General features: G+C 51.4%; 2 protein-coding genes across 2 annotated transcripts in view; both read left to right on the top strand.

Moving 5' to 3' along the window:
* The window catches only part of LOC140681480 (uncharacterized), a 1,248,316-nt gene that overhangs the window by 539,739 nt on the left and 681,906 nt on the right, over positions 1–26,671 (top strand). Inside the window, 1 exon segment of the mRNA XM_072921322.1 lies at positions 7,482–8,237. Within this exon segment, the coding sequence (XP_072777423.1) occupies positions 7,482–8,237 (756 nt within the window).
* LOC140681446 (uncharacterized) lies at positions 10,119–12,268 on the top strand. The gene is made up of 3 exons (XM_072921279.1): positions 10,119–10,218; positions 10,342–11,363; positions 12,224–12,268. The coding sequence occupies exons 1-3, from the start codon at positions 10,119–10,121 to the stop codon at positions 12,266–12,268; spliced, it is 1,167 nt and encodes a 388-aa protein (XP_072777380.1).

The raw sequence follows: 26,671 nt of genomic DNA, 5'->3' as shown, positions 1-26,671 counted from the left end.
TGTGACATGGAGAGGAGAATGTCACACTGGCCAGTGTGTCTGGGCGGTGCCACGTGTGACATTGGAAACACAAGAGGTGGCAGTTGTGTTTCCTGGGGGTCTATGGTTGCAAGGGGGACTCCTCTCTTCCCTGATGGACTCAGTATTGATTATATTGAAGGGTGAAAACTTGATTAAGGATCCAAATGGGTCTCGCTGGGGTTTGGTGGAGTTGGGTGGAGGGAGGAGAAATGTTTTGGAAGGTTTTCATTTCAAATTCTGTGTGTTTTTTTTTCTTTCCTTTCTTTTCCTTTTATAGTAGTAGTAGTAGTAGTGTAATAAAGTTTTTTCCTTTGTTATTAAGTTTGGCCTGCTTTGCTGTGTTCTTGATCACATTTCACAGCATTTGATTGGTAAGTTGTATTTTCATGGGGCGCTGGCATTGTGCCAGCATCAAACCATGACACTTACTTGCCAGATTCTTCTGTGCCTTTGCTGCTAAGGTGTTTTTGTGCTGAAAGCAATAACTTCAATGAGAAAATAATTTCAACATGGGGTAAGAGCTTCTGACAGAGACCAAGTGTTGCCAGCAGTTGCTCCAGGTGCTCCTGCCAACAGCCCCTGCAGGCAGGAGCACAGCCCCCAGTGCACAGGGGTTTGGCTCCCTCTGGCACAGAAGCCCCCAGGGGCACAGGTCTCTGGGGCAGGAGACAGGCACCGGTGCTGCCAGGGCTTGGGGGCTGGCAGGTCTGCCTGGGTGGGGACTCTGCCTCACCTGCTGGTGTCAGCGCTCCCCGGGCCCCAGGGCTCAGAGCAGCATTCCTGCCCTGGCCCACAGTTCCTTGTCTGTGCCACACCCGCGGGTTTAGGATGGCCATGGGTTGGGATGGAAGGTCCTGTGTCCTTCCCAGCGGGGCTGCGTCGGCAGCCCTGGGGGCTCCTTCTGCTGCCCTGAGCCCGCAGAGCAGGGCAGCGTTTGCTGATGGTCTGAGCCGTTCCTAAAGATCCTGTTGGGCTGTCTGACACTTGGGGCCAGGGATTCCTTCCAACCTGGGCCACTTTGGGGGGCTGGGGGTGGCCCCAGGGCAGGTGGCAGAGTGTGGAGGGGCCCTTTGTGACACAGTGCAACATGGTCAGCGTGGAATGGAACGGGACAGGGTATCCAAGGGCCCTTTGTGACACAGTGCAGCATGGTCACCGTGGAATGGAATGGGACAGGGTATCCAAGGGCCCTTTGTGACACAGTGCAACATGGTCACCGTGGAATGGAACGGGACAGGGTATCCAAGGGCCCTTTGTGACACAGTGCAGCATGGTCACCGTGGAATGGAATGGGACAGGGTATCCAAGGGCCCTTTGTGACACGCTGCAGCATGATACGGAGCCGGGTGTCCAAGGGCCCTTTGTGACATGTGGTGACACAGGAGCTGGTGGTGACAAGAGGACGCCACAGTGCTCGGTGCACGCGACAAGGACAGGACAGGACAGAGCAGTGCTGTGAGGAGCCCCTGCACAGCGCACTCCTTCGTGTCTGACCCAGAGCTTTTCCGAGGTGTTATTCCTGCAGCTGACCTCGAGGCCAGACCACAGGACTTGCTGACCCATGGCCTTCCCGAGGCTTCTCTTCTGCAGGTGCCCTCGAGGGCAGAGGGTGGGACTTGGTGCCCTGGAGGCATCTCCCATCCCTGCTGCCGGTGCCCTCGAGGCCAGACCACCATCCTTGACAGGAGTCTCCTGTCCTTGTGGCAGGAGCCCTCGAGACCAGAGCGCAGGACTTGCTGTCCTGAGCCTTCCTGAGGCTTCTCTCTTGAAGGTGCCTTCCAGGCACAAAAGCAGGACTTGCTGACTCGGAGTTTTCTGAGGCATCTCTCCTGCAAGTAGCCACAAATCCAGTCACGGACATGGAGCAGAGACCCCCGAGAGTGCCCAAGCTGGCCTGGGTGGAGGAAGAGGAAGAAGGCCCTGGAGCTGCCCCTGCACACGAGACTGTGACACGGCAACAGAGTGCGAGGCACAGCTCCGGGTGCTCCCCGTGAACCTCAGCTCTGGGACCACTGTCTGCCCCAAGCTTCAGGGGCTGCAGGGGGAGCCCGGCTGGGCTCTGCCCTGGGGCCATCCTGCAGGGACAGCTGCACACAGGGAGCATTCCCTGCCACAAAGAGCCAAGCCAGGGCTGCAGGGCAGCTGCTCCAGCCCCGACTGCACTGCTGAGTGCTGTGCTCTGGGGCTGGGGCTCCCCGCACAGGGGACTGCACTGCTGTGCCAGAGGAGACAGAGAAGCTGCAGCTTCAGCCTAACTGAGGTGGGTGCGTGGGCTGGGAAGAGTGGGGAGGCTCAAGGGGACTCACAGAGCTCATCCTGCTGCAAGGACAAGGAAAAGGGAGCGGGAACTCAGCAGTGAGGAGAGCTGGGGGCTGGAGAGCAGCTCTGAATGACACTAAAATCCCACCGAACCTCTGAGACATTGCTGCTCCTCAGCCAGTGACAGGATGAGTCCCTAAGCCTGGGGCTCGCCCTTCCTCCTGGTGAGGGGCACCAAGGAAGGCAACAGTGTGATGGAGACTGGAATGGGCTGGGAACTCACTGGGGGAAAAGAGGGAGTAGTTGGGAAGTACAAGGCAGGTGGGGAGAGAACAGTTCAGAGAAGGGCTGAGCTACAGCTTGAGCAAGCTGCAAAAAGTCATTTGGGGTCATCCCAGATTGATTTCATTTCAGAAGTTATTGAACAAGTTTATTTTTTGTGGGGTGGCATGTTTTCCCTTGGAGGTGTACACTCTGCAAACTTGAGCTGTGTTGCTGAAATGCTCAAGCAAGTCTGTGCTGCAGGGCACCCCATTTCTCCTTTGGCTGATTGCAGCCCGGTGCTGAGCTCCAGCAGGGCCCTGGCAGAGCCCAGAGCAGCCTCAGCACCCGCAGAGCCCGGCTGCAAGGAGAGAAACCAGAAAGCCCCGTCAGCTGAAGGCTCCTGTCCCCTTGTCCCAGCCGCCCGCGGTGCCCCGCACTTCCTGATCCAGACTGGACCCCACCTGGAACGCTTCCTCTATAAAAAGTAACAACAAATTATTGAAAATAGATTACAGACAAAAAGGGGAAACAAGGAAAAATGTAAAAAAAAAGTCACAGGTGAGGGAAGCCCAGGCTTTCTCCCTTCCCCTGCACTGCCCCCATGGTGATCCCAAAGCAAACAAGGGCAGTGGAGCAGCCCAAGCCCTTCCTTGCCTGCAGAGCAAAGCAGCCCCTGCACAGGCTCTGCAGTCCCACCTCTGCTCCCACCATGGGGGTTTGTTTGTGTCAGGCTGGCTGCCCCAGCCCAGCCCCAGCCCGGGGCACGGTGGGTGCTGGGGGCTGTTGGCAGGGCCAGGAGCCCACTCCCATTTCATCAGGGGGTGACGTGGAAGCAAGGAGACAATTGTGACCTTGGGGTCCCATGGAACCAAGGGGCCATGGTGACACAGCAGGGCCACGTGGATCCAGTGGTCCATAGTGGCACTGTGGATCCAAGGAGACCATGGAGACACCCCCAGAACCTCATGGAACCAAGGAGTCCATGGTGACACAGCGGCGCTTCATGGAGCCAATGGTCCATGGTGACACTGCCCATCCAAGGAGGCCATTTGGACACTGCGGAAGCTCATGGAGCAAGGTGGCCATTGTGACACTGAAGAACTTCATGACACCAAATATCCATGGGGACACAGCAGGGCATCATGGAACCCAGGAACCGCTGTTGGCAGTGCGGAAACTCCTGGAACCAGGGGCCGTTGTGGCACTGCAGCACCAACACAGCTGCTGCACCTTGTCCCCTGCCCTGCACAGCTCCTTGGGAGGCACAGCAGGAGCAGCACCCTGGGAGCCTCAGGAATGCCCCTCTGGGATCCATGGCACACACTCCCAGGGGCTGGAATTCCAGTTCCCAGCCAGGAAAAGATGTTCCTGCCCTTGAAGGCAAAGCTGTTATGGAAGAGCCAACAGCCAAGTGGACCAAGATCTTACAGTGACATTTCACTGCCAGCCTTCATAACTTCACACATGGTTGTCGTAGCTCATGGATTGGGAATTAAATCAGGACAGGGTCTTTGGTGGGAGCTGCCCTGGGTCAATGGAGACACTGAGATAAACAGAGCAGGCAAAGGAAGGCAGGGGAGAAAGGAGGTGTTTTGGTTTGGAATGACAGGTGTCTGCTAAGGAAGGCAGGAGCCTCTCCTGAAATGGAAAAATGTAGACTCTTTCTTGCTGAATTGTTATAAATTTGAAATTAAAGGGGGCTCTCAGGTAAAAATATGGGAGCAGGAATAACAGCTCTTTATTAGAGAAGAAAATGAGAATATGAGCAATGCAGTGAACCAAAACAACACTGACAGAGTCAGAATACAACCTGACACTCGGTTGGACAGGGTGTTGGCCGCAGTCCAATTGGAATGGTGGCTGCAGTCCTCCTGCAGTGTCAGGTGTGGTTCTGTTGGAGAAGTGATACTGTAGAAAAGGGTGTCTTCTTCTGAAGAGGAAGAGGCAGCTGTTCCTCTGAGAAATCCAGCCCAGAAAAAGCTGTGTTGGTGGGCCAGAATCTCAAGACTAGATGCAGGTTGGAATGCTTGGCTCCTCCCTCTGGGTGGAGCAGCTCACAATGGGATGTTACAGTTCTTATCAGTCATGCAGTGACATTCAATAGCCCATTATCAGCAGATATCTCCCCTGAGGGGGGACTGATTGTGGAAGAGATAAGGAAAAACTGCCCACTTAACACAGGACAACTGCCAAACAGATGGGAAATAGAACACATCTTGCTTTTCAGTCTGGGACAGGAGGTCACAAACAAAATCAGCTGAGAAGGCGGCACTCTGAAAAGCAAACCAGAACTGACAGAAAATGAATGGGACAGAAATCAATAATTCTGATAGTTTTATTAATTATCAAAATAAATCACACCCACCCAGCCCCATACAATCCTGATCCCAAAACCTCAATTTTGGATCTTCTCTCAATCTCCTTCCAACCCCATCTAACCCTGCAGGCGGAGGAATTGAGTAGTTTTGGCATGGGACTGAGGTGGGAACCAGCCACTTTGAGGTGGGATTGAGTAATTTTGGGGTAAGATTGAGGTGTTTCCAGTGGCATTGAGTAATTTTGAGGTGACAGAGCAATCCACCTTGGCTTTTGGAGTGCAAAGATGTGGAGAATACTCCCATATATCCCCAAAGAACCCACAAATCCTCCAGAATACGTTCCCAAACCATAAATTCCACCTCAAATACCTCTTAAATGGTGGGACTTTTGACATCTCTGGTCAATACTCTTTTTAGTCGTTTTTCAGGCGTTTTTAAGTGATAAAGACAAATCAGAAGAAAATTAGGGCCAAACCAAAACCAGATACCCCTTGAGCATCCCCTGAGCACTGGACAAAACAAACTTGGCAGAAATCAAACTTAACCCTCCATAAAATGCCTTGAGGAAGATTTGCTCTTCCCACAAGTCACTTGTGATGGAAACACAAACAAATCTCAAACATGAATAAACTGAAAATAGAAGCAGTTCTGTGGCAAATCCAAGTTTCATCAGTTCCATCAGTTCCAGCAAAGCTCCAGCTCAGCTGCCGGCAGATTCCGATAAAAGGAAAGTGGAAATTTGGCCCAATAGAGATTAATAAAGGGAAGGGAAAGCTCTGTGTAGCTGTCACAAAGGTGACAGGGACAAAGAAAATAATGATTCTCATATTTGGCAAAGTCCCCAGACCTGTGAATTCGGGAGTTACTTGGGAATTTATCTACTTGAACTGGGCTTCTTGTAGGAATTTACTGGCCTTGAGTTCCTCACATTGGGGTGAATGATCCTTGTCAGTCTTGCTAGTATCATTTGTTCCCTTTTCTCCAGTTATTTAGAAAAATTTTTCAAGGAAGGACAAGAAAATACTTTCTTTACACTGGCCACCCACAACAGCCATTTTCCTCATAAGTTCTCCCAAAAGTCACTCAGAGGAAGCTGCATCCAAGTTCATCCAGAAAGAGGCAGAACCTTCGCAGAGGAAAGACCCATGCTGTTGTCAAAGGCACTTGGGGTCAGAGAGCAGTGCCCTGAACTCACTGTGCAAAATAATGTCGCAATCTGGTAAATAAAATTTTTAGAGAGATGCCTCTGCCCCAGTGAAGGTGCTAAGGAGACCAATTCCAAAGTGGATTTTATTGAACAGTAAATGTGAGGTAGAGAGAGAGATGGAAAGAAAGAGAAAAGGGGAGAGAGCAAGGGAGTGACAGGGACAGAGATCTCCCCTGGGGCAGGGCAAGGGTGACATTGTCCCTGTGTGCGTGTCCTTCCCAGGGTGGGGGTTTTACACCTGAGCCAGTTTGGGTAAGGGGGGTGGTGTTCACCCCCCACCCCGAGCAGGGATGGCCTCACTGTTTCAGGTTACAATGTCAGATGTAACCAAAAGTGTTTTCAGTCACCATCTCCATAAACTGTTATCAACAGGTGGGGCAGTGTTCTTTATCTCTTCCATGGCTCAGCCCTGATAACGCCCTCCAGGGGCCATCTTCTGTTAATGGGCCATTGAGTGTCACTGCAGGACTGATAAAATTACATCATCCCATTGTGGGATGCTCCGCCCAGGGGGAGGAGCCAAGCATTCCTGCCTGGATATAATCTCACCCTTGCAACACCACGACCACCTTGCCTACTGCATTCCCAGAGGACAAGAGCTCCATAACCACCACTGGACCTTCAGAGGAAGACCAGACCCTTCTACAGGATCACCGCTTTGACAGGATCACGTTCATCACTCCAGCCGGACTGCAGCCACTATTTAATCAGACTGCTACCACCACCCTGACCAACGGGGTGTTATGTTATATCCTGACTCTGTCAGATTAAGCCAGTGTTTCTGTATCATTGCTTTGATCTTAATTTTCTTACTCAAATTTGATTCTGGCTTAGTTTCTCCCCCTGGTTTGCCTTCCAACCAGGACAAAACTCAATGTGCTCATCCCTTGTTTTCCTCCCAAAACAGAATTTCCCATACCCAAATCTTCACGAAATGGAGGAGGAGGCTGTGGGGAAGAGGAAGGCGCCCTGGGACATCCAGGCAGGTGAGGATGAAGTCAGTGCCCCTTTCCCCCTCTCTCCTGTTCTATCTCCCGGCCCAGCCTGGCCCCCGGCTGCAGGACAGCCCCGCTGCCGACGCTCTGCTGACGGGGATGCACTGGGGGGATCTCCTTACCATTCCTTGTGGCACGGAGGCAAATCCCATCCTCTCCTTGTCCTTCCTCCCCCAGAGCAGGAGCTGATGATGGAGACCAGGAAGGACAAATCCCTACAGCAGAACCTCATGGAAGAGGCCGTTTTGAGCAACTCCACAGCGCAAGAATCCAACAGGGAGGAAAAGCCCCGGAGATCCCACAGGAGGAGGGGCTGGAAACCCAGCCCAGGGTGCTCTGAGGAGGAAAGGCCCACTCTGGGTCAGGAAGGTGGGCAGAGCTTCAGCCAGAGCTCAGACCTGGTGGTCCCTGAGAAGCTTCACCATGGGGAGAAGCCCTACAAGTGCTTGGAGTGTGGGAAGAGCTTCAGGCAGAGCAACAATCTGAAACGACATCAGATGATCCACACTGGGGAATGGCCCTACGAGTGTGGGGAGTGTGGGAAGGGCTTCAGCTGCAGCTCCGACCTCATCATCCACCAGAGGTTCCACACTGGGGAGAGGCCCTACGAGTGTCCTGAGTGTCAGAAGAGGTTTCACACCAGCTCCCATCTCCTTGAACATCAGCGGATTCACACAGATGAGAGGCCCTTCCGCTGCCCTGACTGCGGGAAGGGCTTCAAGCAAAACTCCACCCTTGTCACCCACCAGCGCATCCACACTGGGGAGAGGCCCTACATGTGCCCCACATGTGGGAAGAGGTTTCAGAGCAGCTCAAGTCTCCTCCTGCATGAGCGGGTCCACACCGAGGAGAGGCCCTTCCTCTGCTCTGACTGTGGCAAGGTCTTCAAGAAAAACTCCACCCTTGTCACCCACCAGCGCATCCACACTGGGGAGAGGCCCTACATGTGCCCCACATGTGGGAAGAGGTTTCACACCAGCTACAATCTCCTCCTGCATGAGCGGGTCCACACCGAGGAGAGGCCCTACCTCTGCTCTGACTGTGGGAAGGGCTTCAAACAAAACTCCAACCTCATCAGGCACCGGCGCATCCACACCGGGGAGAGGCCCTACGAGTGTCCCCAGTGTGGGAAAAGCTTCTCCAGGAGTTCTCACTTGACCAAACACCAACGGAGGCACCGGTAAGGGAAGCCCTGTGAATGCCCCGACTGCAGGAAGAGCTTCGTGCCCTGCTCCAACTCCATCCCCCATGGGAGGACCTATGTTGGTCAGAGCCCTGATGACCCACATTCCCTGTGATCCTTGCTGAGAAGACACCTGGGTGGTGGTCTCCACATCCTCCTGGATCCCAATAGATACCTGGATGAACATGGCTGGAACATCCATCGGCACTCTGATCACCATTGAAAATTAATTGGGAAGAGCTGTTTCTTTGACTTTACAGCACGAAAATATCTCACCTGCTGTGTCATTTTTTCTTCTTATGGCATCAAGCAACAATGAATGATCTTGGGAGATCTTTTCCTACCTGAATAATTTCCATGTTTATCCCATCAAAACACCTATAATTGGGGTAAAAATAAAGAAATTAAGCAAAGAGATCTAAAGCTGAATCTAAGTCTGTCCCAGGACCTGCCCTGGATATGGTCTCCCCATCCAGGGTACCCCTCACAAAGCGCCCAAATCACTGCTGAAGTGCCCGGGCTGATCCTGGCTGTGGATTTTCCTGTCCACCAACCTCTTCTGGTGTAAGAGGCCATCTGAAGACCCTCACTCATTTGTCTGCCAATTGCCACGAGAAGGAAAGTCCCCCCAACTCCCCCCCCCCCCCCCCACTCCCCCCGCTGTAGTTCCAGCTTGGAGAAGGCAACAGTGCAGGTGCAGCCGCTGCACATCGCGGCAGCTGTTCCCAAGGAGGCCTGGCAAGGACTTGGCAAGGAGTTGGCTGGGACTTGGTGACGACCCAGCATGGACCCAGCACAGGGCGGCCTACTGCAATTCCTGCTTCACTCTCCACTTTCAAGCCGAATGAACTGTTGGGGTGACTCTGGTGGTCTCTCACTGAAGACCCCTCATCTGCCTCGTTACCACCGTGACAGACAGAGATCAAGAACCCTCTCCCCAAGGACTGAGACTGAGACCCTGACCACAGAGAGTGGGGGGGAGAATGACATGACCTGTTCTTCTCCAGTAACTTCAATGGACTTATTCTTCATTGTATTTGTTCTGCCTGGATGATTTTCTGTAGATACACCTGTTCCCCCCATAGCAATTTCAATAGACTCTCATTGTTCTGCATGTTCCCCCCTTTTTCCTCTGTGGACTATAACTGGACCCCTGGGTTGGGCAGGACTTTGGAGACTCTCCCCAGCACAACAAGACGGATCCCCATGGTCCAATGGACCAATGAGGATCTGGCCTGTGTTGGCAGCTATTCCCATCCCCCCTTCTCTCTCTCTCTATCCTTTTTATTTCTTTTCTGATCCCACTATGGCATTTATTGTTCTGGCCCCTAATAAAGGTGCATCTGTTGTGATTAAACTGATAGTCCCCTGCTGTTTGGCACTTTGGGATCGGCTAAGGAACCATCACCACATCCCGCTGCAAGCGCATCGTGACATTAAACTGGCGTCACGGACAGGATTTCTGTCCAGGCAGAAGGGTGCAGGTTCTGTGTAGTCTGTAACAGGGCAGGGACGTTTCTCTCCAGCCGCACCTCGCCTGTCAGCCCAAAATGCTGAGCAGTGTCTGGATAGCAAGGGGAGAGATTCAAATTTCCTGCAGACTGCACATTGCCTTGGCGAAAAAGCACCCACACTGTCTTCAGAAATTGCAAAAGATCTCTTAGTGCAAAAGGCGGGACACTGTGTTGTTTTATGTGTATGTTTGCACTGTCTGGGAAGGAAGGGACAACTTGAGGAAACTAAGCAGAGCCTCCTAGGCAGATTGTGTCTCTTTACCCACCCAGGGAAGTGAAGGGCGACACAGCGACGGCTGTGTGCTTTGTGTAACTTAAGTTTGTACCTCCCTGCCGTGGTTTTGGTCCCTTCACAAAATGAGTGATAACCTTAATGCTAAAGCTAAAGATGAATTTTATGCTCTACTAGCTAAATACAATGCCAAACCTTCTCCAGGAGGAGAAGAATGGGCACAAAGTAACTGTTTTAATTTGGATAATGTGGTTGATAGGATATGTTCTTTACAACATGATACAAAATTTAAACTGGGCAGAAATAAAACCATCTTATGCTCAGTTTTGGGAGCTTGTCTTACGGCAGCTGTAGAAACTCGCTTCCAGCGAAGAAGTGAGCAAGAAACAATAATAGACTCCCTTCAAAATTTGGTTGAAATTTTACAAAAACAATTACATGAAGAAAGGAATGAAAAACATTCATTGAGAAATGAGAACTGTGCATTGAGAGCTGCCTTAAAAGAGGAACACGGTAACAAGTCACATAATGCTGATTCCTCTGTAAATCCCGAGGAAAAGGAAACTCCTCGCATTAACCAAATTTATCCTCACAAAGAACTTGAGGCAGTAAATAATTATGGGGAACATTGCTGCTCTCATTTAAGACCCTTAATTAAAACAGAATATAACTATCTCAGTGATGATGATCTTGAGCCCCACATCACAACCAAACACATACCATACACTGCCACCGAGTTAGCTGAGCTTAAAAGAGAATACGGACGCCTCCCATACGAATCAGAAACAGAATATGTTTTCCGGGTGTCCCTCACCGGTGGCGACCAAATTAAATTAACTGAACAAGAAGCCAGTGGGTACTGGGGACACGGTGTCTTCTTAACAACAGGAGATAAATGTGACTCGTGGTCCCTGACACAACGTGTGGCTTTTTGGGCTGGGGGAACAAACCCCTTGGAAAGGGGAGATCCTATAGCTATAATTAGCACCCCTGACCAACTCCTAGAAAGTGTGTCCAAAGCCACTTGTCTGCAAATGATTCACAGAAAGAAATTAATTCCTGGCTTTGAATCCCCGATGAAATTACCTGTGAAGCCTGAAATAATAACCCCTTTATTTTGTGGGCTTCCAGAAACACTCAAACCTACTGCCATAGCCTTACAGAAAACTACACCAGCTGTATCTCCTGTAGAAAGACCAGACAGATTTCCTAGTAACCAGAAGAACTCATTGGTTCCCCTTTATGACTTGCTGAGGAAAGGAGTAAAATGGGATTGGACTTCTTCTCAGGAAGAAGCATTGCAATTGCTGATTTTTGAAGTAACAGCTCATCAAGCTCTGGGTCTCGTTCATCCTACAGACCCCTTTCAGGTAGAATGGGGATTTGCTGTCTCAGGATTGTTAGTACACATTTGGCAGCGGGGACCCGAGGGTCCAACAAGGCCTGTTGGTTTCTATTCCCGTGGTTTCAGAGATGCTGAGAAAAGGTACACTACCTGGGAAAAGGGATTGTTTGTAGTCAGCCTAGCCCTCATTGAAGTAGAAAAAATCACACGTCAACAACCTATTATACTAAGAGGCCCCTTCAAGGTTATCAAGACAGTCATCAATGGGACCCCCCCTCCTGACGGGGTGGCCCAGAGGGCCTCGGTAAGAAAGTGGTATGCTCAGATTGAACATTACTGTAACATCTTTACAATAACAGAAGGAGCTGTGAAAAATTTGGCAATACAAGAAACTGAGAGCTTGGATAGCAGCCAGGACAAACCTGCCTCTGTAATCAAAGTGGCCCCTCCTTTCTGCCCTGAAAAATCAGCAAACTCCTGGTTCACTGATGCTTCTGCTAAAAGGGAAGGAAAGGTGTGGACATATAGGGCAGCAGCCCCCCACATTTCCTCTGGTGAACTAATTAATGAGGGAGAAAGCAGTTCTCAGGTCAAGGAGCTGAGAGCTGTCTGGAGTGTTTTCCAACAAGAAGCACAGAACGCCTCTCTTGTCTGTCTCTACATTGACTCCTACGCTGTGCACCAAATGATCCTGATAATCCAGCACATTACCCTGGCCAACCTGTTCTGGTGGACGTCCCTTACTACAGGGCTGGTACCACTTGTGCTAAAACCCCCTCTGAATAAATGTGCATGGAAAGCCTCTGGTGCTCTAGGGAAAGAGCATTGGATAAATACATGCAGGATAATTCCATCATTCTAACCTCTTCTGCCTCTCGCTGGCAGGATTCTGTTGTGTTTACTTTTACAGAAGAACTCCGAGGGACATGAAGACCACCTAATTCATGATAAAACTGGTAATACTGTCCTGCATCCTACCACAACCCCATGGACAGAAACCAGCTGAGTGGTTGCAGTCTGAAATAATTGTGGTAGTATGCAGAAAAAGTGAAAAGATCTCTTTAAGCACAAAAAGGTTTGTATGCACCGAAGTGTACAGGATTGTTGACACAATTTCACATTAACACAAACTGCAGAAGTAGCTTGTCTTTGGTCCAAAAATACTGAAGTGCTTTCTTTTAAGTTTAAAGTATTGATTTAAATACTGGGGAGAACTTGATACCTACCACCCAACCACCAGTTATGCTTACCCCAAAAGTTTCTAAAGTTGAATCATATATAATCAGGAAAAATGGCCAACAACAAATATTGTTCAATCCGGCATGGTCTCTTAAACAAGTTAAATTGCTAATGCAAAGTAATGTCTCTGAAATTCAGCCAGCTTGTTCACCTTTCTTGCAAACTTCTTTCCAGGGTTGGACGACCTGGTTACGACAGTGGAACCCTTCTAAAACACGAAAACCAAGAGACATAACTGGTGTTGTGGGAACAGGATTGGGAATTCTAAATAGTATTAATTCAGAAGTATTATTAAATAAATTGGCTGCTACAACCAAAGATTTGACCCAATTACAACAACCATTGCAATCATCCTTATCAGCCTTGGGAACACATCAGTGGTTGCTAACAAACATATTACCAAATTGGGAAAAGGTAAATATGAACGACCATGAATTGATAATTGATGCACTCAATGCTACACAAAGCAACGTTTCCTTAGCCCTTAGCTGCATCCAGGCACAATTATGGATGCAGTCAGTTGCTGCTTCAATTATAAGAGAAGGTGAAGAGGGCACGTTTCCTATGGAAATTCGGAAAATAGTTTGGGACAGTGCCACTGACTTTGAAAAAGATTTCCAATCCTGGTGGAATTTGGTGAACTTTACTTATGACCCCACTGCAAACTTAGCCACAGCTTTTGTGTTAACCATACGCAATGCCTCCGTGCATTCAATATTCCCCATTATTGCATTAGGATTGAATCATGATGGAGCCACTCTCTATCCTTCCGAGCATAGAGAATGGGCCCGACAAATTGATGATAAATGGCAAACTGTTAACCTAGAATTTTGTATTGTCCGAGAACAACAAGGGTTCATCTGTGAAGGCAATGCAATTATAGCTCAGGATATTTGCCTGGACACTGAACAAAATATCTGTCACTTTGAAATTCATCCTAACGAAACCCCTAAAACATTCCTTGTATATATAGGCAATGGATGCGCATGCTTTAGAACTGCTTGTAACACAGTGTATGTAGAAGACACAGTAGTAGATACTAAAAATCATTCAAATTTTTGTGCTTGCAATTTCACTAAAATTACAGGATGTGATTTTTCTTTTGAAGCTCCAGTTACTTCATATCAACTTTTAGAATCTAATTACACGCTGATCCATAAACTATTGCCTACCCCCATTGGAATGAATCTTACTCTGGTAAGGCAATTGTTGCTTCACCAGGACTTAATTAAAATCTTAGGAAAAATCAAGGAGAACGGACAGAAAACACTGGTAACTATTCATCATGATGTACAAGAAATACATCGGGTTATAGAAAGAGTGAAAAGTGATGCAGAACATAGGTGGTGGGATACACTTTTTGGGTGGTCACCTACTGCTACAGGTATCCTGAACAAATTGTGTCATCCCATTGTTGTCCTTTTGATTTTAGTTTTGATTGGCTTTGCTTTATCAGCAATCTTGCTTATTATGAATTGGAGAATGATAAAACGATTAACAAAATTGACAGCTATAATTAATGCACACCACTTGGCCGATGTGCTTTATACTATAGACATCCCCAAGACTATAGACACAAAGCAATTATAAGATTGGAAGATTGTTTGTTTTAAACCTGATTTGAATTCTTAAAGATTGTTTTATTAGTTTAAAGAATTGTTTTAATATTGTTTAATCAACTCATTGTTTATTGATTAGAAAATTGTTCCAATTAAAATTGTTCCAATTAATGTTGATTCAATTTATACTAATTATTGTTATTGTTTTACTATTTCCCCTATTCTCTTTTCCCCTTTTTTCTTTTCTTTCCCTTCTCTGGGATATGCTGCCAACACTAGACGAGTCCTGAAGACTTCACAACGACACTACAGAAGATCTCTTGGGGGCAATCGTCAGTCACGGGGTGGTGTAAGAGGCCGTCTGAAGACCCTCACTCATTTGCCTGCCGATTGCCACGAGAAGGATCTCCCTTCCCCCACTGCAGTTCCGGCTTGGAGAAGGCAACAGTGCAGGTGCAGCCGCTGTACCGTTACGTTCTGTTCCCAACGAGGCCCGGCAAGAACTTGGCAAGAAGTTGGCAAGGACTTGGCGAAGACCCAGCGTGGACCCAGCACAGAGCGGCCCTCTGCAATTCCTGCTTCACTCTCCACCTTTAAGCTGAATGAACTGTTGGGGTGACTCTGGTGGTCTCTCACTGAAGACCCCTCATCTGCCTCCTTACCACCGTGACAGACGGAGATCAAGAACCCTCTCCCCAAAGACTGAGACTGAGACCCCTACCACAGAGAGTGGTGGTGGGGGGGGAATGACATGACCTGTTCTTCTCCAGTAACTTCAATGGACTTATTCATTATTGTGTTTGTTCAGCCTGGATGATTTTCTGTAGATACACCTGTTCCCCCCATAGCAATTTCAATAGACTCTCATTGTTCTGCATGTTCCCCCCTTTTCCTTCTGTGGACTATAACTGGACCCCTGGGTTGGGTAGGATTTTGGAGACTCTCCCCAACACAACAAGACGGATCCCCATCGTCCGGACCACTGAGGACCTCGCCTGTGTTGGTAGCTATTCCCATCCCCCCTTCTCTCTCTCTCTCTCTCTATCCTTTTTATTTCTTTTCTGACCCCCACTATCGCATTTATTGTTTTTGGCCCTTAATAAAGGTGCATCTGTTGTGATTAAACTGATTGTCCCCTGCTGTTTGTCTTTTGCACTTTGGGATCGGCTAACGAACCATCACGACACCCCGCTATAAGCGGATCGTGACAGATGGCGGAGGGCTTCATGTGAGCAAGCATGCCAGTGCTGAAAAACAGAGAGACCACAGCCAGGTGAGGGAGGCAGGTGGAAAAGGCTTTGTGCCGTCCCTGCTCAGAGGGGATCCTCAGCACAGCCCTGAAGATCTGCACATAGGAGAAAACCATGAAGACAAAACAACCAAATCCTAAACACACACTAATAAGAAGAAGCCCAAATTTCCTGAGGTAGGATTTGGAGCAGGAGAGCTTGAGGATCTGTGGGATTTCACAGAAGAACTGGCCCAGGGCATTGCCATGGCAAAGGGGCAGGGAAAATGTATTGGCTGTGAGCAGTAGAGCATTGAGAAAGGCACTGGCCCAGGCAGCTGCTGCCATGTGGGCACAAGCTCTGCTGCCCAGGAGGGTCCCGTAGTGCAGGGGTTTGCAGATGGACACGTAGCGGTCATAGCACATGATGGTCAGAAGAGAAAACTCTGCAGTGATGAAAAAGGCAAAAAAACAGAGCTGAGCAGCACATCCTGTGTAGGAGACGTCCCTGGTGCCCCAGAGGGAATTGTGCATGGCTTTGGGGACAGTGGTGCAGATGGAGCCCAGGTCGCTGAGGGCCAGGTGGAGCAGGAAGAAGAACATGGGCGTGTGCAGGTGGTGGCCGCAGGCTACGGCGCTGATGATGAGGCCGTTGCCCAGGAGGGCAGCCAGGGAGATGCCCAGGAAGAGGCAGAAGTGCAGGAGCTGCAGCTGCCGCGTGTCTGCCAGTGCCAGCAGGAGGAAGTGGCTGATGGAGCTGCTGTTGGACATTTGCTGTGGCTGCACATGGGCCCCTGTTCATGGAGAAAGGACAGTGCCGAGTTAGAGGAGATACCTGTAACCAAAATCAAAGTAATTTCCTGTACACCCTCCCCTGGAACACACAGACATGGTTTAAGTGTTTTTGAGATCTAGGGTTTTCGCTTTTAAGCTTCCCCATGTCTCTGATGGTGGTCTTGGATATCAGAAACCCTCAGCATTTCTTCTGAACTAAGGGAGAACAGATCAAGTTCTGTGGGGCAAAGTGATGAGAGGAGATTCAGGGGAGATGGTGTGACATTCTGACCTGTTTAGAATTTCTCTGGGCTTTAACCTTTCTCAGGTAGGGGATGATCACCTTCCCACGCTTTCCCTAAAATTTCACCAGGTACTGCTGAGAGCAGATGGATCCACCACAGCCCAGCTCCACATTTGCAGCCAAGGACTCACCTTGCTCATTTCACCAACCCAGCAGCATTTTCAGTGTCAGAACACCTCTGCCTTTCCCCATCAATCCTATAACTCAGAGATGCTTTTGGACAGGTTTGCACCCTGCATTGAAGCTCCCAGCTTAGACTGAAATCTCAGGGAGACTTCCAAGTGTCCTTCTGATGGCACTGGATGAAGGGACACACAGCTCCTTCCTTGGCTGCACTGCCAGCATTGCCCAGAGCCGGGCACTGGGGACAGCTGTGTCACCCTGAGCCAGCTGTGCCCCCTGCCAGAGCCCCCCGTGCCGGGCAGCTGCTCCCAGCCCTGTGCTCTGCAGAGGGAACTGGGCCCGGGGCTGCAGAGCTGCCCCACGGCTCTGCTGCAGCTCTGCCTGCACAGGAGGGGCTGCACGCCTTGGAGCCCCGGCCCTGAGGGCAGAGGCTTGGCTGGGGGACAGGAGGGAGGGGGCTTGTGCAGAGGGAGGGGCGGCACTGGAGGGGATCCTCTGGACATCTCTAAACTCTCCCTGCCACAGCATTTCTGGGTTTTGTTTTCTCTCCTTCCCTGATCTTCTCTCTGCTTCCTGGAGATTTTCCTCCTGCAAGTGTTTCCCTGTGCCTGATCCCTCCCTGCCAGCACTCCCAGACCCCAAATTTCTGTGCCCTCTCCTTGGCCTGACAGAACCCTGCCTGTTTGCAGGGCACTGGCTGGGGGCAGGTTCTGTTTGAAGATTGGAGCAAGGACAGCTCAGACTGAGCCTGATGGCTCCAGCAAAGGTGGTGCTGGTGCTGTCCATGGGCAGAGTGGCTGAAAGCACATTAGGGATATCCCGTGAACCTATTGATCACTAAAATAACAGTTTGGATATCTCATGCACTTGTCAAAATTCATAAACCACCATTAATATTTACCCCCCTTCCCTGTCACTCTCCAATAATAGGAAACTGAATAAAAAGTCTTAGGAAATTTCCGCCTTTTTATCTATGAGTGATCAGAACCCCTCAGCATGTCAGAGCTTTATGAGCATTTCACCCGCCATGCACCAGAAATGCTCAGAGTTGTACTCACAGGGTCTGTGGGCATTGGGATGTTCCAGCTTTAGGAGATCACTGCAGGAGCTGCAGCTGCATTGTCCTGCAGCCAGAGGTTCCTGTGCCAAGGGCTGGCAGTGATTCTGCCCCAGGCACTTCTCAGCCCCTTCCCAGCCCTGACTGATTGAAGCTCTCTGTGCCTCTGTGCTGTGCCCGGGCTGGCTGCAGGCAGTGCCCCAGCCCTGCTGGGCTGGGAGAAGAGCTGCTCAGCAAGAGAAATGTGCTTTTGAAGCTCTCCTTGGTTGCCAGGATCACCCTCTGTGCCAGGAGCCTGGCCCAGCTCAGCAGCACAGACACAGCACAAGGACTTTAATGACCCTCTGGGGCTTTGTGCTCAGGCCCTGAACATCAGGCCCTGAGAGGGAGCTGCAGAAACCCCTCCAGAACTCCAAGTCAGAATCCAGCTCCAAAGTTTCTTGGACTTTTAATGGGTCCCACTGAGGGACACGACTGAGAAAGTGTCCCCAGGCCCCAGGCAGAGCAGAGAACTGGAGGCACTGGTGACAGGTGGGGACAAAGAGAAGCCAAGTCTTGGTGCCCTGGGGCACAGCAGGGTCTGTGCCACCAAGGGCTGGGAGGAGACACCTTGTCCTGAGGCCCTGGGGCCTCCTGGCACAGCCCCAGCCAGGCTGGGCACTGTCACCCCCTGGTCCTGCCCTCAGCATCCCCCCCTAGCCCACATCCCAGTGGCCTCAAGGATCTGCTGGAAGGAGTCCCTGGGGAGCCTTGGCCAGGAATGGCCCTGGGGGCTCCTTCATGCTCCCAGAACTTCATTTCTTTTAAGGTACTTGGTGTTTCCCTTTTGATACAGACTCTGTGAGAGGTTTGTGTAATCATGGCCCCAATTATCTGCTTTAACGAGTCCCTTGAGAGCTTTGTACTGACACCCAGTGGGGCTCATTAATACTCTGAGATACTAAACTTTTTTCAGGTACTTTGGATTTTCCTTTCCACACTGAGAGGTTTTTGTGCCATTTTGAGTCTCCAATTCTCTCCTCCATGGAGTCCATGAGGAGCCTGTGTTGGGGATGGACCTCAGTGGCACCCATTAATGCTTTGAGACAGTTTGGGGTTTTCTTCTGCCGTTGACTCCTGGAAAGGTTTGTGCAATCTCCTCTCAGGCCCTGAGGTTCCAGGGTCAGCTCCAAATGCACCACGGGGCTCATTAGGTTCAGGCAACTCCTGACAAACCATGGCTCTGCCTTGATTTCCCTCTGGTCTGGGGCAGTTCATCAGGAAGTTTCTGTAGTAGTTTTGGTTCACCATTTTGGGATTTCTTGGGCAATATATCAATAAGTGTGGTGGGTTCAGTGCTGTCTAATTACCAGTGCACACACTAGAATATACTTACTCATTTCCTGCTCTTGAGATAGGATTAGAAGAAAGGCAAAGTGGGCTCAAAACTTTTAAATGGTATAAAGAAAAGTTTCTTAAGAGTAACTAAAAGACAGAGTAATAAGGATCAGAACAAAACTTTCAGAACACTTCCTTTCTCCATACAATCTGACAATGTAAAGAGACAAAATCTAAAATTTTCTGTCAGTTTTCTAACTCTAGAATAGTCTTTCTTCAGTTCACTTAGGGAAAGAACCTCCTCTTGTTAATGTTATGGAGACTTCTCCACAAGAAAACAATTATCTCATGGCTTTTCTTTTCCATGAATAGCAGCCACTAGGAAAAATCTGCAATTGTGAAATCTCTCCCATTTTTTCACAGATTTTCCCACAGCTGTGTTTAGGGGACATGTCAATTTAAGTGGTATTAGTTTAAAGATGTGCTGTTTAAGAGCAAAGGTTCTCTTCATCTCTTTCTGAAATCATCTTAATCTCTGGGAATAGAGATCTTCTTCTTCTCTCCCTGAGGGCACAGGGTCTCATCACTCTGATCTCTTTGTCTGTTCAAACACCTCATGGCATCAAGCTACTTCAACATTTCCTTACTTTTGCATGGAGGCCTTTGCTGAAACAACTCATCTCCCCATATTTTTCAATGCCTTTTAGGGAAAAAGAGAGTCTGATGTATCAATGATATCCTTCTCCATAGCTTTACCAGAGGATTTCAGCCCCAAGATCAAGGCATCTCCTCATCCCTCCCATCTGGGACTCAACTTCCTCTTCGCTGACCTCAGTGTCTTCATGTAGCTGCTCTGTGTGCCTGCCCTGTGTCCTTTTCTCTCACTGGAGGGAGGATGGCAGCACTGGCAGAGTCAATATCTGCCCGGGGCCTGCAGATGGTTCCATGACCCCAGGCAGGCTTGGTGGCCAATTCTTATTTTTGCTGTGGTTCCTGGACATGAAGACCAGCTATTTTCCCCAGGAATGAAGGAATAGAGTGCCACTGTTTTAGGGGCAGATGAAAGGTGACCACCAGAGGACAAGGCCAGCCAAAGCTGCCAGGTATTGTTCTGAGAGATACATTTACAAATTGCAATTTTTTTAGGGAAAGTACCACCAGGTCCTCACAGTATCACCATGGTCTCCATAGGAAGGGAGCAAGCGAGCCCCAATGTTCCAGGGGCAGATGAGCCACAGCCACCAGAGGCCAAGGGCAGCCAGATCAGATGGTGCTGGCAGATTTTGTCCTTGGACATAGGGAATTTTAGAGGTGGAATACCAGTTTCGGACCTGGTTGCCTGGAGGTGAAGGACAGTTCTTTTACACAGGAAGAAAAGCGTGGAACACCGGTGTTTCAGGGGCAGATGAAAGGCGGCTATCAGAGGCCAAGGGCAGCCAGACCTCTCTGTCCTGGTAGCTTTTGTCTGAAAGCAACCCTTGGATAAAGGAACTTTGGAGGTGGAACCAACATTTTGGCCATTTCTGCATTGGTAAGAAGGATGGTTCTTTTCCATAGGAAGGAAAGCCCAGAGCCGCAGTGTTTCAAAGGCAGAGGAGGAGAGAGGTGGCTCCTGAGAGGCTGAGCCAGTCAGACCCGTTTGTCTTGGTAGCTTTCATCACTGAGAAATCTTTGGATCTAGGGAATTCTGGAGGAGGATTCCCAACTTTGGCCATGGTCACCTGGTCAAGATGGATGGTTTTTCCCATAGGAAAGAAAAGTCCAGGTGAAGCCAGGTGTTTTGGAAGAAGATGAGAGGTGGTCACCATAGACCAAGAGAGTCAGACCTGTTTTTTTCCTGGCACCTTTCATCTGGGGGAAATCCTTGGATATCCAGAATTTTGAAGGTGGAATCTCAGTTTTGGCCATGGGCACCTGGGCAGGAAGAAGAGTTCTTTTCATCAGCAAGGAAAGCACAGAGCCCCAGTGTTTCAAAGGCAGATAAGAATTAGCTCTTGGAAACCAAGGCCAGCCAGACTTGTCTCTCCTGGAAGCTTTCACTGGGAGAAATCCTTGGATATAGGGAATCCTGGAGGCGGATTCCCAACTTTGGCCTTGGGTGTCTGGATGTGAAAGGTGCTTTTTTCCCATAAGAAAGAAAAGCACAGGGTCCCAGTGTTTCAAAGGCAGACGAGAGGTGGCCCCTGGGTGGCCAAGGCAGCCAGACCTGTCTGTCCTCGCAGATTTTATCTGGGAACAATCTTTGCATAAAAGCAAAATAAGAGGAGGAATCCAAATGTTGGCCATGGGCACCTGGAGGAGAAGGACAGTTCTTTCCACAGGAAGGAGAGCACCAAGCCCCAGTGCTCCAGGGGCAGATGAGCAGCAGCCCTGGACATGCCAAGGTCAGCTGGACCTGTCAGGTGGCCCCCAGGTGGCCCAGCCTAGAGAGGCCACCTAGAGCAGAGGCTGGACAGTGTTACAGGAATAAAGTGGGGATTTATTCAAAAGGCCTTCAAAGGATTCACCTTGGGCAGTACAGGGGCCTGGCTGAGGGTACACCTAGGATGGACAACAGGTTTCCACACTTTTTATGTTCTGATTCATTTCCATATTGGGTTAATTGTCCAATTCCACCTTCAGGTTATGCAGCCCCACCCTCCCAGTCTCTCTCCTCAATTCACTGTTGTTTTCACTTTTTGGGCCTGAAGCTGCAGCAGTGTCCTTGGTTCTTGGGCTGTAACAGGATTGTTTTGTCTGATTACACTGTGAAGAGAACTTGCTGACACTCTGGATGAAGTTCAGAGTTAAAGACTGATGCAGGACAGAATCTGGAAAATATGGAAGGTAAAACTTAAGGCATCAGCCTGTCCCATGTTCCCTTGGTTCCATGGGGACTCACAGTGTCACAACGGCTCCTCTGTGACACTCTGGGCTCCACAGTGTCACCCTGGGCCCTTGGTTCCATGGGAGTTTCCCAATGGTTTCCTGTGATTCCACGAGGTCACCACAGTGTCCCAACTGACCCATGGCTCCATGAGGTTCCCCAGTGTCACCAGGGTGTCCTTGGACCTGCCTTGTCACAACTGACCCATGGCTCCATGAGGTTCCCCAGTGTCACCAGGGTGTCCTTGGACCTGCCTTGTCACAACTGACCCATGGTCCCATGAGGTTCCCCAGTGTCACCAGGGTGTCCTTGGACCTGCACTGTCCCAACTGACCCATGGCTCCATGAGGTTCCCCAGTGTCACCAGGGTGTCCTTGGACCTGCACTGTCCCAACTGACCCATGGTCCCATGAGGTTCCCCAGTGTCACCAGGGTGTCCTTGGACCTGCACTGTCCCAACTGACCCATGGCTCCATGAGGTTCCCCAGTGTCACCAGGGTGTCCTTGGACCTGCCTTGTCACAGCTGACCCATGGCTCCATGAGGTTCCCCAGTGTCACCAGGGTGTCCTTGGACCTGCCTTGTCACAGCTGACCCATGGCTCCATGAGGTTCCCCAGTGTCACCAGGGTGTCCTTGGACCTGCCTTGTCACAGCTGACCCATGGCTCCATGAGGTTCCCCAGTGTCACCATGGTCGCTGTCAGAGGCTGGATGAGATCGATGTCCCGAGACACCTTGGGCTGAGCTGTCAATCAGTCACACAGCTGGGACAGTGTTAACCCAGCTCTGAAGCCCGAGCAATCAGAAGTCCCAGCTGGGGGGAGGCCCATGAAGGCCCAGGGGCGTAAAACCAAGGAGCACAAGGTCAGCTCCTGGTATGGACTCTGCCTCTCCTGGGGTTTGTGTCTCAGCCACACTGGAACCCTGGGAGCTGGGAGCCACATGCGTGTCTTTCTGTGGAGCTTCTGTCTTCCTCTCTCTCTCTCTCCTCTCCTTCTAATGCTCTTTATATGGAACATTTTTTGGTACCTGAACAACTTAAGTGTTTAAGGCTTTCCAGGCTAAATAGGCTAGTGAATGAAGTTACTGCTATGACAAGTGCTTTGTGTTGGATTTGATTTGTATTAAATGCTTTTCCAAAGTTTCTTGTTTTTTGTACTTTGCCAGTAAAATTTTGGGGGGTCCCGAATGGGCGCTGAGGGGCACTTGGGGATCCCGGAGGGTCTGGGGGACACTTGTGGGACAGATGGGGGCGGATACCGAGGGTCTGTGGTGCGCGGGGCATGATGGGCGTTGTAGTCCCGGCTTTAATGGGGCTCTATGGGGCCGCAGAGCATGACGGGAGTTGTAGGCAAAAGAAAAGATGGCGCAGGCTCCAGGCACCGCCCCCAAAGCCATGATCCCTGGCGCTGATTGGTTGGCGGCTGTGATGGGCGGGAGCCTCAGCAAATGGGAGGCAGCAGAGGCGGGAACAGCCCATTCAACCCCTCCAGTCTCTCCCAGCACAGCCCAGTTCATCCCCAGTACAGCCCAGTACAGCCCCAGTGCCCTTAAAATCCCTCCCAGTACAGCCGAGTTCATCCTCAGTACAGCCCAGTACACCCCAGTGCCCTTAAAATCCCTCCCAGTACAGCCCAGTTCATCCCCAGTACAGCCCCCGTGCCCCTCCAATCCCTCCCAGCACAGCCTACTTCATCCCCAGTACAGCCCAGGACAACCCCTGTGCCCCTCCAATCCATCCCAGTACAGCCCAGTCCCTCCCAATACACCTGAGGTAATTCCCAGGCCCTCCCAGTTCCCCCCAGTGCCATCCATATTCCGCTCCAGTGCCCCCCAGTTATCCCCACAGCGTTCCCGCCCACTGTGGGGCAGCGGCACAGACGGAATGTCCTGCGGCCCAAATCCCTGCTCCTGCCACACAGTGCCCAGCCTTCTCCCCCTCCTCCTCCTCTCCCAGCAAGGTACAAATTCCAGCTCGGAGGAGGCTTCCCCAGAGAGGGCTCCTGCTCCAGCCTGAGTGTCCCTGCAGAGGAACAGGGCGTCTTTCAGGCACTTCCACAAGCTCAGGGTTCTTACTTCATGGGGAATCTGGGATGAAAATGGCCTTGTTAGGAAGGACAAAAGCGGAGGGAATGGGTTGGAAATTATTAGTAAAAATGTTCCATTGTACAGGGAAAGTTCACAAAATCATTCCCTGCTTTTTTCCTTTTCAGATTCTTTCTTCCATCCACTAAGAGGACCAGCTTGTTCTGGTGCTTTTCATGCACTGATTGTACTCTTGATTTATATCAGTGCTCGAGAGGTGGAAGCTTCTAAACTGAACACAGAAACAAACTCCCTCTGTCAGCCCATTTTCATCTTCTACATCATTTTCAAGATGTCCATGGGCATGTTGGAACGATTATCACACTGCTCTCCAGTTCTGGCTGCAGGCTCGGGAGATTCTTTCTCTGCATTCCCTGACAATTCCTGGGAGCCCGTCATGGTTTCTTAGGCTAGAGCAATAACAGTGAAAATCTCACCAATGGCACAACTGCCCAGCCCACAAGGAAAAGAAAGAACAAGCTATAAAGTTCTTCAAATATTTGTCCCACTTTTCTGCAAGAGTCGAGCTGCACACACGGTGTGGGAAGCCAAGAGAAGCTGCAGCTGGTGGCACATCCTGTGCCAGAAACTGCTCAAAGCTTCCTCATTCTCCAGCAAAGGTTCTTGGAAAGAGCAAACAGGACTGTGGAGAAGATTCTGGGAAAACTGAAAGAGTTTTTAAGAAATGAAATGAAAATGGAAAGAAATAATCCAAGATGTTTTTCTCTGTTTATTTTTATGCTCCCCTTTTCCATCTTACACTACTTCCCCATCCCATTAATTGCAAATGGATCTCACTTCTAAGATCCACAATTTGGCAAGTTTTAGACACTCTAAAATAGCATGAGCTACACACATTTTACCTTCCCCTGTTTTTGTTTTGTTTTGTTTTGTTTTGTTTTGTTTTTTGTTTGTTTGGGGTTTTTTTGTTTTTGTTTTTTTTGGGTTTTTTTTGGAAATCAATGATGGATAGGTACGTGCAGTTCTTGGGTCAGGTACAAATTCAGCATTCAGGGAATGCGCCCCGATAGTGTTTGACCCTCAGCAGGGACAATGCACAGCAGCGACACAGCAGAGGGGATTTCTCTGCCAGTGTGCAGGAGTCAGGACTCTGGATCTGGGCTGAACACGGCAAAGTTCCCGTGTTTGGACAGAGGAAGGGGCTGTCCCCGGGGCGCGCGGGGCTCGGCCGTGGGGCGAGCGGGGAACGGACACGCGGACAAACGGCCTCGGTGCTTCAGTTGCAGAGGCAGCAGCGGCGGCGGCGGCAGCAGCGGCGGCAGCAGCGGCAGCAAAAGCAGTTTTTCTCTTCTTTCTCTTTCTCTTCTTTCTCTCCGGCTGTGGGACACCTTCCTCTCGGTGTCCCTCACCCGCTGTCCCTCCCCTCTCCCCGCCTCCTTCTCCCCCATGCCGGGCCGGGCCATGCCCCCGGCCCGCCCCCGGCCCCGGGCGGGGCTGCCCCGTCCCCGCCCCCGCCCGCCCCGCCGCGGTCTCGCCTCCGCCCGGCTCTGGGCGTGCTGGCGGTGGCGCTGCTGGGCGGGCATCAGTGCCTGGGGCTGGGGCATCGCCGCCCTTTGGCTCCGCCTGGCCCGAGCCCGGCCCCGGCCCCGGCCCCGGCCCCGGCGCAGGCTCCGGCCCCGGCCCCGGCCCCAGCCCCGGCTCCTCCCGGGCCCCGCGGAGGACACACGCGGCACGGCCGCTGCCGCCTCCGCCGCGGCTTCCCCGGCCCGAGCTCCGCCGCTCGGCAGCGCGGCCGCCGGCCCCGAGCCTCCCGTGTCCCGTTCCCGAGACCGAAGGCCTGGGGATGGCCGGCCCGAGGCGGTTGAGGGGCGCTCGGGGGCCGCTCCTGGCCCCGGGCTGAGCGCTGACAGCCGCGTCCCGCCCGCAGGGAAGGCGCAGGAGGCGCTGCAGCAGCGCTACCGAGTGGGTTCGCTGCTGGGGCGCGGCGGCTTCGGCAGCGTCTTCGCAGCCACGCGGCTCTCGGACGGTGCCCCGGTGAGCGGCGGGGCCGGCGGCGGGCGCAGGAGGAGGAGGCGGAGGAGGAGAAGGAGAAGGGAGGAGGAGGATGGGGCTCGGCAGGGCGGGCAGCGAGCTGAACCCGGTGGTGCCTTTGGTTTGCAGGTGGCCATCAAAAGGGTGCCACGGAACCGCGTCCGGCACTGGGACGAGCTGGTGAGTGAGCGGGGCCAGCGGGAACAGCCGGGCCGTGCCGGGCGGGGATGAGGCGAGGCCCGGCATGGGGGAAGCCACCAGGACCCCTCGATGGGGAGCGGGCATGGGGCCAGCGCAGGGCGCAGAGCATCCCGGGCTGGCTGAGGGGTTCCCCAGCCCTGGCAGGACATCAGTCCCACTGGTGGCACCGTGGTCCTCCCGCAGCCCGACGGCACCAGCGCACCCCTGGAGATCGTGCTGCTGGACAAGGTGTCCACTGGCTTCCCTGGTGTGGTCCAGCTGCTGGAGTGGCTTGAGCTCCCCAACAACATCGTGATGGTGCTGGAGCGGCCGGAGCGGTCTCAGGACCTCCTGCATTTCATTCGGGCACGGAGGTTCCTGTCTGAAGAGGTGGCACGGCAGCTGTTCCGCCAGGTGCTGGAGGCCGTGCGGCACTGCACCAGCCGTGGGGTCCTGCACCGTGACATCAAACCAGAGAACATCCTGGTTGACCTGGCCACTGGCCAGGCAAAATTGATCGACTTTGGCTGCGGCACCTACCTGCAAGACACAGCCTACACTCACTTTGCAGGTGAGCCCGGGCAGGGGTGTGCTCCCGGTCCCGCCACC

Source organism: Taeniopygia guttata, chromosome 36 (assembly GCF_048771995.1).
Source record: "Taeniopygia guttata chromosome 36, bTaeGut7.mat, whole genome shotgun sequence".
Classification (NCBI taxonomy): Eukaryota; Metazoa; Chordata; class Aves; order Passeriformes; family Estrildidae; genus Taeniopygia; species Taeniopygia guttata.
Note: the sequence above shows the minus strand (reverse complement) of the source record. Positions and strands in the feature narration are given on the sequence as shown.

Excerpts from the sequence above, each read along its gene's own strand:
- LOC140681446 (XM_072921279.1), top strand. The coding sequence starts at position 10,119 with ATGAGTGATAACCTTAATGCTAAAGCTAAAGATGAATTTTATGCTCTA. Across the intron at positions 10,219-10,341 it reads AGGAGAAGAATGGGCACAAA|CTGTAGAAACTCGCTTCCAG; the intron begins GTAACTGTTTTA and ends GTCTTACGGCAG. Across the intron at positions 11,364-12,223 it reads ATCCTACAGACCCCTTTCAG|GATTCTGTTGTGTTTACTTT; the intron begins GTAGAATGGGGA and ends TCTCGCTGGCAG.